Source organism: Lipotes vexillifer, unplaced genomic scaffold, assembly GCF_000442215.2.
Source record: "Lipotes vexillifer unplaced genomic scaffold, Lipotes_vexillifer_v1.1 scaffold83, whole genome shotgun sequence".
In the NCBI taxonomy this organism is placed as follows: Eukaryota; Metazoa; Chordata; class Mammalia; order Artiodactyla; family Lipotidae; genus Lipotes; species Lipotes vexillifer.
In genome coordinates, this window is record NW_006799780.1 from 2,143,750 (window position 1) to 2,154,038 (window position 10,289).

General features: G+C 37.5%; 1 protein-coding gene across 1 annotated transcript in view; it reads left to right on the forward strand.

Annotated features, from left to right (window-relative positions):
• BHMT2 (betaine--homocysteine S-methyltransferase 2) overlaps positions 1–7,309 on the forward strand; it is a 14,277-nt gene extending 6,968 nt beyond the window's left edge. Inside the window, exons 4-8 of the mRNA XM_007471965.1 lie at positions 685–876; positions 2,123–2,270; positions 3,351–3,533; positions 3,796–4,024; positions 7,228–7,309. Coding sequence (XP_007472027.1) covers positions 685–876; positions 2,123–2,270; positions 3,351–3,533; positions 3,796–4,024; positions 7,228–7,309 — 834 coding nt within the window. The remainder of the gene's footprint in view (positions 1–684; positions 877–2,122; positions 2,271–3,350; positions 3,534–3,795; positions 4,025–7,227) is intronic.
• Positions 7,310–10,289: the final 2,980 nt, after the last annotated feature.

The window sequence follows — 10,289 nt, forward strand, 5'->3', positions numbered from 1 at the left end:
AGGGAAAGAACACTTTATAGATGCTCTTGTTACCTTCTCATTTCACATTCTTCTTTTCTGACTTGTCCATGTGGAGACAGGGCGGTCCTAGGGAACACAGCACTGGCCTAGGAATGAGGAGAATTGCGTTTTATACCCAACTTTGCCACCTATTGGTTGTGTGACTTTGTGTTAGACACTTAAAGACATGGAGAACTGGTTTACTCTGCCAGATGGAGATAACTGATGCTTACTTACATGCATAGGGTTGTTGAGAAAAGTGGGTAAGGATGTGCAAGTATTGTGAGATATTCTGCAAATATAAAGTATTAATACTTGTCAACGTTAATGCCCATTTATTCATTCAACCAACCAACATTTATTGAGTACCTGTTATAGTCCATTCTCTATGCTAGATACAAAGACGATACAAAGGCATAGACACTATTCTGAAGTGGCTCACAGTCAAGTATGGGAGACAAACAAATGAGCATTTACTAAAATCCAGTGTGGTAAGTACTATATGGACATACAAGCTCACTGGGAGTAGAGGAGATGATACCCAACTCTGCTGGTCTTCTCAAACTGCAGTTTAAACCAGTGACTTGTGCTCATGCTACTTGCTCATTGCCCCCTTTGATATCTATTATATCTCACCTTTAAAATGCCAGGCTCACCATGTGTACTCTTGCTGTCTAACCTCAGTGGGAAGCTGTAAACACCGCTGCCTGTGACCTTGCCAGAGAAGTAGCCAACAAAGGTGATGCTTTGGTAGCGGCGGGGATCTGCCAGACATCGTTGTACAAACACCACAAGGATGAAGCTAGAATTAAAAAACTTTTTCGACAACAGCTAGAGGTTTTTGCCCGGAAAAATGTGGACTTCCTGATTGCAGAGGTAAGCCTAGCATTAAAGGGGCAGGGCTGGAAGGAGCTGTGGGTAGGGGAGGATAGAGGCTGTCGGGGAGTAGAGCCTAGAGGGTAGGCGGCTGCTCAGGCCTCACCATTAACACTCAGTGCCAAGTAGTAGTTTCCTTGCCCTCCTCCATCCCTGCATTGCTCACTCCCATCTCTCTGCTTTCACTAAAGCTATAACATCTGAGCGATATTTTGAAGTTAGAATCAATAAGCGTTGTCACTGACTGGATATGAAGGCCCAGAATATCCTCTTTCTCCCATCTCCCTATTTCCCATCATGATTGCTACCATCTAGAGTCAAGGCCTCAACCCAGCTCTTCACCCCCAACAAGGACAATAGCCTCCCAACTACTAGTTCCCCAATTGCCCTACTGAACTTGCTGAAAACCTTGCTCCGTCAACCTTCCCAAGGCTTAGGGCTACCCAAGCCTGGCTAACCCACCAGGAAAAAATCATCTACAGAAATGAACACAAACTCTGCCCTATATGTTCTCCAGATGGATGAGAACCAAGTTTGTTTTTTAAGAACCTCTCTTTTGACTTTCTCTGCCATTCCTCACACACTGCTTCTGCAGAATCTAAGTCAAAAAGGAAGAAACAGGGAGATTTCTGCTAGCTTTTCTCAGCTTACTTAAATTAAGTTCAGCTTTTCAATTGTGGCACTTATGGGGTTTCCTGGGAAGCACCCCTGCAAATGGCCTGGGTTTACCAGACAAGGTGTCCAGTCTACCATTGGCAAAGACACTCAGTAGCTACCCCTCCCTTCTCTGTGCCTCGATGTTCTCATCTGGGGAAATAATCATATTTCCCTTCTTACTTCATGGAGCACTTTAGAATATCGAACTAGAAGTGAATATAAAAGTATTTTGAATTGTAAAGCATGATAAACAATTATTCTGCAGAGATCATTCAAGTTCCATAAAAAATGAGTCCAAAATTTATTAGCAAAACTTTTGTTCCTTTAAAAGTATGATTTTAAATACTCAATTACTTTAAAACCTTTTTTTAGTATGATATCTGAATGAAAACCTATATGTTATTGTTAAAGGAATTAAAATATTTACTCAGAAAAGTATTCTGTAGTCAGTATGATAGAGACACATTTCTTAGCACATTTTATCACATATATTTGGTAATTTTTATAACTGTTTTTGTAACATTTGCGGTCTACCACACAAAATCTGCTTTATATTTGGACCAATAGAAGAACATGAAATTTCTCTTAGTATTTTGAACATGCTGAAGAAGCTGTGTGGGCTGTGGAAGTCTTAAAAGAAGCCAGAAAACCCGTGGCAGCCACTATGTGCATAGGCCCAGAGGGAGACATGCATGGTGTAACACCTGGAGAATGTGCTGTGAAGCTGGTGAAGGCAGGTAATGTGGACCCATGATGTGATAAGCAGTTCAGTTTTTGTTTATGAAATGTTTCTTAACATTGGGAGAGCAGTTCGGAAATAAAAACATTAATTGGAATCTATCTCTTTATCTTTAAAACTTAGGAGGTGGAGGGGGACAGCTAATTTCTAAGACACCTTCCAACTATTAAAAAAGAAAATAAAGATCTTTGTGTCTGTTTTTGTGCCAGTACCATACTGTTTTTATGACTGTAGCTTTGTGGTATAGTCTGAAGTCAGGGAGCATGATTCCTTCAGCTCTGTTCCTCTTTCTCAAGATTGTTTTGGCTATTCAGGGTCTTTTGTGTTTTCATACAAATTTTAAAATTATTTGTTCTAGTTCTCTGAAAAATGCCATTGGTAATTTGGTAGGGATTGCACTGAATCTGTAGATTGCCTTGGGTAGTATGGTCATTTAAAAATATTGATTCTTCCAATCCAAGAACACTGTATATCTTTCCATCTGTTTGTGTTGTCTTCAATTTCTTTCATCAGTGTCTTATAGTTTTTGGAGTACAGGTCTTTTGCCTCCTTAGGTGGGTTTATTCCTAGGTATTTTATTCTTTTTGATACAATGGTAAATGCGATTGTTTCCTTAATTTCTTTTTCTGATGTTTTGTTGTTAGTGTATAGAAACGAAGTCAGACAGAGAAAGACAAATATCATATCACTTATATGTGGAATCTAATAAAATGATACAAATGAACTTATTTACCAAACAGAAATAGACTCATAGACACAGAAAACAAACTTATGGTTCCCAAAGGGAAACAGGGAGGGGGGGAGGGGAAAATTAGGAGTTTGGGATTAAAAGATACACACTCCTATATATAAAATAGATAAACAACAAGGACCTACTGTATAGCACAGGGAACTATACTCAATATCTTATAATAACCTATAATGAAAAATAATCTGAAAAAATATATATGTATAACTGAATCACTTGACTGTATATCTGAAACTAATGCAATATTGTAAATCAACTATACTTCAATTTTTAAAAATAAACAAGTAAATAAATTTTGAAACAAGTAAATAAATGTATTTCTTTGCATAGGGGCTTCAATCGTTGGTGTGAACTGCCGATTTGGGCCCTGCACCAGCCTGAAGACAATGAGACTCATGAAGGAAGGCCTATGGGCTGCAGGGCTGAAAGCACACTTGATGGTGCAGCCCCTGGGGTTCCACATGCCTGACTGTGGCAAAGGAGGTTTTGTGGATCTCCCCGAATATCCCTTTGGTAAGCTCAGGCACATATTAGAGACCTTGTGGTTTCTTGTTGTGACAAAACGGAAATGGCTATAATGAACAACTACAGTACAGACTTACGATACGAGACTGTATAAGACAAAGACTTTCAGTGTTAACCAAAAATTAGCTATCTGAGGAATTCATACTCTAAAATTTATAGTTTCTTCATTGAAAACAGAAAATACCCCTTGAGCATCGATTGTTTGAATATAGAGATGGTTAACAGAAGTGCCATAACTATTGTATTACAGCACTGGAGCCCAGAGTTGCAACCAGATGGGATATTCAAAAATATGCCAGAGAGGCCTACAACCTGGGGGTCAGGTACATAGGTGGGTGCTGTGGATTTGAGCCCTACCACATCAGGGCAATTGCAGAGGAGCTGGCCCCGGAAAGGGGATTTTTGCCTCCGTCTTCTGACAAACATGGCAGCTGGGGAAGTGGTCTCAACACGCACACCAAACCCTGGATTAGAGCCAGGTAGGAATTTTTTAATTAACTTACTGTTTTCCTCTAATCTCATTTTATTTATCGTTAGCTTTATGAATGCACATGGTAATACAAATTCAAAAGTATAGAAGTATACAAAATGAAAGGTAAAAGCCGCCCATTTCTGACACCCATCCCATTCCAGGGGTAACCTGTTTGCCATTTATGTTTTGAAGTCTTATTTCTCTATTTCTTGTTTTATCAATTTTAAGTGGTAATTACCCTTTATGAAAGCTGAGGGATTTAAATCACATAATCTTCCCCCTTGCCCTGATCTCCTTTTCCCAAATTTGACTTATTACATTTTTGTTTCTTCTGTTGGCGATCTTTACAAGTTTGAATTTCATATTTAACTACTTGCTTTTTAATCCATCAATATGAGGCAGTATCTCTTGATTCCACTCTCTGTAAAATAAGAATTGCCTTCCTCCATTTCCCTCTACTTTTCCTCCCTCATCTACCTCTTGGTTTCTTTAAGGTATACAACTACTTTTACATCATCAAGGTTTATAACCAAACACAGTATAAGCAAACACAGTGGCAATTCAGTAATTAAGTGTTCAATTCCATGTGAAATCAAGACTTGGAACGTTTCAAACTGAAAACCTCGTTTTTTCCAGCAGGAGATTTCAATATTCAGGAAACCAGGGAAGGCCAGTCTGATCTTTCTCTTTCTCTGTCTTATACTTCCAACCCTCCCTTCCCATATTGCTAATCATGGTTTCTGACCTCTTCAGATTCAAAGAGGAGAGCAGATGGAAAAGGGAGTAAACTTGTATTGCTTAATTGACACCCTATTAGGAAGACCACATTCTCTGGGCCTGGCAGATCCTCATGAGTGTATTTACAGTTCTTCAGAGGCTGCCACTGGAAACTTTTGTCTGTATTTCTCATGCCACAGGCATTGCATTTTTCTCTGAAAATTTTTCTCTGCTTTGCCCTCAGATCCCAACTTTCTCAGCAGGTCACTATAGATATACACTATTTTGGGGGGTCTCATTTTCCTTCCTGGTGTTTCTCTTGAGGCTGATTTTAAATATGCTGCCTCTCTTCTATTAGGCTCAAAACTGGCTAGAAGACTTTTCATCTTTCTTTAAGGAGACAAACTGAGAGTGTGGTCTGATCCCAATTTAACCACACTATCTTCACTCACAAAGTAGCTGACCCATTGGTCTCTGTGATCTAGATTTTCCAGTGTAGAGTCAAGTGAGTCATCTGACTGGCTCTTAGGCAACTACTTTGAAACTTCTGCAGAGTGTCTGTCTTGCTTTAATACCTGATATCTATTGTATCTTGTGCCACCAATAAAATTTCCAATCTAATATCCTGGTACCCTGATCACTATTTTCTAAACATTATTCACTGCAGAACCAAGAGAAAGAGAAATAAACCTATTTTACAAAACCTGAGCCCCTTGTGAGAGAACGTTCCAAGCATCAAGGTCAAATTGATTCTCTCCTCTTAGATTTCATCCATAGTCCAAACTCAGGCCATACCTTAATTTACTTCATAGTTGGACTTTCTTTGTACAATGTTTGGTTTTATAGGAATTTCTAATTAACTTTCTTTTTTATTGTTGAAAGAAGAATAATAGACCTTCACCTTCTCTAAGGTCTTCCAATATCTAAATTATACTGTTTGTTACAATCAATCAGTTTATTATTCAAGATATTTTTCTGGGGGCTCCTTGAATTACTGTTCTGTTTTGAATCATTCTCTCTCTCTCTCTCTGTCTCTCTCTCTCTCTCACCTGTCAATCTTTTCTATCTTTTAGAAACTAACCACAATTTCTTCTCTTCTCTAATTAGAGCTGTTATGCCTTTAATCCATTTTGTACTTCTTTATCCATTTCAGTAGAACTTAGAACAGTCTTCATCTTTGAACATTTAGGACAACGTTCCTAACATAAATTCATTTAGATTGTGGAAGTAGGCAAGAAATCATTTAGGCACACATTTCTTCTGGGAGGTATGGATATTTATCCAGGAAGATTTTTTTTTTATAGGTCTCATGCTTAGAAAAAAAAGTACTAAATAGAAATATAGGGACTTCCCTGGTGGCATGGTGGTTAAGAATCCGCCTGCCAATGCAGGGGACACAGGTTCGATCCCTGGTCTGCGAAGATCCCCCATGCCGCAGAACAACTAAGCCTGTGCACCACAACTACTGAGCCCATGCGCTCTAGGGCCCGTGTGCTGCAACTACTGAGCCTGCGCGCCTAGAGCCTGTGCTGCACAACAAGAGAAGCCACCACAATGAGAAGCCTGCGCACCGCAACGAAGTGTAGCCCCCGCTCACCGCAACTAGAGAAAGCCCACACACAGCAACGAAGACCCAACGCAGCCAAAAAATAAGTTAACTAATTAAATAAAATTACTTAAAAAATATATATATATAATTAAAAGGTGAGGAAAGTATACTTTGATGATGATTAAAATAGTTCAGATAAGGGAGAAATGGCTTTTTTTTAATAAACACTCTCTAGGGATCCTTAAAATTCATTAGCAATTTCAAATAAAACATTATTCTATAGAATAAAGCCAGACATTCCTTGTACCCTAAACTCCCAAACATACTGATGTTCACAAAAATTTGTGATTACCCAGAAACCTGTAGATACCCCAGATTTCTGACATTTTCATCATCCAAAAATATTGGTTTATTGTTTCATAGGTAAAATGGAAAAAACTATAAAAATACATTTAACACAAAGGTCTGTGACCAGGAACCTTTGTGTTCTTTCTTTGTCTAAAATCAAGGCACAAATACTGACAAATTAATTTGTATTCTGTTTTTGGTTACTTTTTGAAGAATTATACTTTGTCGCATTATGTTTAAAACTGGTTTCATATACTTGTCATTATGTTAAAATACTGAGTAGAGCTAGAAGGACCCTGCTAGAAATTTCCGAATGAATATAATTCACAAAAACATGTAAAATTCAAACATGTTGATTTTTTCTGAAAGGTGGTATGAAACCCAGTGACTTATTGAGGATAGAAATGTAGCAAGATTCCTGGAATTAATGGATATGGGCATAGTATTTCTGTCTGTATGTTGAAACTGAAATTCTGCTTTAGCCTGATCATCCACCAAACTTAGGAGTATTTAGCCAATATATATATAAAGTATTGGACTTATAAAATAGTAATGAATCTTTTAATTGATTAACTATATATATATTTAAAACACAGGGCTAGAAGGGAGTATTGGGAGAATCTGCTGCCGGCTTCAGGCAGACCTTTCTGTCCTTCATTGTCCAAGCCAGACGCCTAAGGAGTAATGAAAGAAAACACTGAAATAGCAGAATGGAAAGAAATCCCCCTCAAGCCCCATCTGGAACCCTTCCTCGCCTCTATCCTCAGGCCACCCTGATGTCTCCAGCTGCTGAACAGCTAATGTGCTGTCAATTCAACATAGGATGCGTATTGCATTCCTGCTGTGCCTGATGCAAAAGGCTTCTCGTCCTCCAGATACTTACTGTCCAGTAATGCTGCAGGACATGCTTTTGAAGGGAATCAAGAATAATGAAACTTGTCTTTTAGGGTGAATTTGAGATTTTAAAATAATGAAGTCTGTGAGCAACAAACCCAGTGATTAATTACGGAGACTAAACTAGGTACAGAAGGAGGATAGAGCAGCATTCTAAACTAAAATGAAAGTAATGAGTCTGCCTTTCTTAAATGATTTGTATAATGACTCCAAAGGCAATCCCAAAGGAAAAGATGCAAAAAATGTTTTAGGACTTTTTGAAATAATCATATAACCTTCCAAAGTGATTACTTTCAGAGATGATTTTACTTAAAGGTGTTAGGTCCCAGAATTTTTAAAATGTGTCTATTTAATCACAAATAGCTAGATTATAAACTACTAAGGACAAGGACAATGTGATATGCTTCTTATATTTTTCCTTAAAGTATTTATCATTGTGCCAGGCATACTAATAGATGCTCAATGAGATACTTATGTTGATTGTTTAAAATAAATAAAAATAGATAAACAGTTTTGGAAGACCTTTTTAAAATAGTTCAAATCTATCTTGGTCTAATATTTTCTTGACTTATGTTTGAGCTATTTGCTACATGCCAATTTCTCTCTATTTTTCAAAACAGTGTATCAATTTGTAACAATAAAATTAAAAATTTACCTTTTATAAAAGTGTTTGAATACTTTAAATTTTACGGACATTCTTTGGAATAGTAATAACAACAAGCATTTATTACTTATTATGTTCCAGGCTCTTGCTTCTCTCTCTCTCTCCTCTCTATCATATATATGTATATGACAAAAGCCAACTTACATTTATGAAACACACAGGTTTCATTTGGGGTTAGTAAGTGCAATGCTCAGAATAGAATGTTGATGAGATGGAAGTTGATAAAACTTCCAACAGACAAACAGGTAACAAATAAAGTCCTTAAAAAATAGATTTTCTAGATTGAAAGATTCAAAATTTATATAGTAATTGGATCACATTTTATTATAGATAATAATAAAAACATGTTGGGGAAAAGTATTTCAAACCATTTGGTTCTAACTCCAATTTAATAATTATGCCCCAAAATAAAGTCAGAAAAGTATGCTCAGTCCTCCACTGTTATTGCCTTGGTCTGACAAGACTAGAAAATACATTTAGATAATTAAAAATAATGGAAAAGTGAAAATTATATTTTACGTAGATGAAATGGTTATATAGCTAGAAATCTCAAGAAGGTCATCTGGAAAGCTATTACAAACAACAGGAGAATTCAGTAAAGTGACTGGTTAAAAATTTTATATACAAAAGTCATTGCTTCTCTATATACACTTGACAATGATTTTGAAAGTATAGTGGAAATAAAGATGTATTTTATTTTTTCAGCAAAATGATTAAATATCCAGGAATAATATTACAAAAACTGTGTAAGAGCTGTTGAAGGAAAGTTGATGCAAAATAAGACGAATAAATCTACACACATGCTCATAAAGAGAAAAACAATATTTTAAGATACAAAGTTGTTCTAAATTGATTAATAAATGTAATATAATCCCAAGGGGAAAAAATCATGAGTATTGAGGGGAAATAGACATGCAAACCCTCAAGTGCACATGGGGGTGGGGGGTATATTTTAGGAGTTATGAGAAAATTAGATAAAGAAAGATAGTGAGGAAGGTGTGGCCTTGCCAGATAACCACTATATATAACATAGTAATTAAAGCCACTGGATACTTGTATTAAGAAAAAGTTCAGTGGAACATATATGTATATATATAAGTGTTAATGTATGATAAAGAGGGTATTATTTCAGGTCAGTAAGGGAAAGCCGGATTGATAAAGGAGGTATTTCAGGTTAGTGAGGAAAGCTTGATTGTTTAATAATGTTGGACATTTGGTCAGTAACCTAGGAAGAAAAAGTTGGATCTCTTAGAACAAGTTCAAGGTTGATCAAAGTTTTAAACATAAGTCCATAAGGGAAAAGCCATAAAAGAAAAAAAGAAACATAAATTTCACCATATAAAATTAAATGTGTGCACAAAACCCAAAGTACTCTAAACAAAGTCAAATGGAAATAATGTGTAATGAGGGTTAGTAACCACTATTCCAGTAAAGGGGTCTTAAGTTGTCTTAGTTCAATTATCCTCCCACCTATGTAGATGTTGTGAGGAGGGCTCTCCTATGTGATTGGCCTTCAGAACTCCACGCCGTGTTCTTGGGCTTACAGGTGTTTTGAGAGGGAGATGTACCCAGCTAGGGACCAAGCAAAGCCTTGGGGTCAGTACTAGCATCATCACCCTTGCTTGACCATCACTCTTTCACTGTGGGATATGATGCTGTGAGTCAGGTGCCACAGGAAGCACAGGGCACCTGGTAGAGATGATGTGAGGTGCTGGGTAGTGAGTCTGCAGGCACTGACAGGGAGTTCAGGCAGCTTCTGAGCACTGACACATTATTCCTTAATGTAGTACATAAGGAACCACAGGCCCAACTTGACTCTTTCCTTCCCAGGCAGCAGGTCCTCTCCCTTCTTCGGAAACGTCTGGGGATCAATTCTCAGCTCCTGTGGCCCACGTGCAGCTCATACTGTCTCTTCCCCACTTCCCTGAATGCCCCAAACCTTTTAAATTTTCTGAAAAACCTCTTTCACTCTTGCTCTGTTGATATAACACGATATTAGACCAAAAGTAATGGAGAAATGAGGTCCACTTTCCTAAAGGCACCCTTATTGGAGGTAGGGAAAATATTTGCTCTTTATCTTTCCAGTGCAGGAAAAAGAGG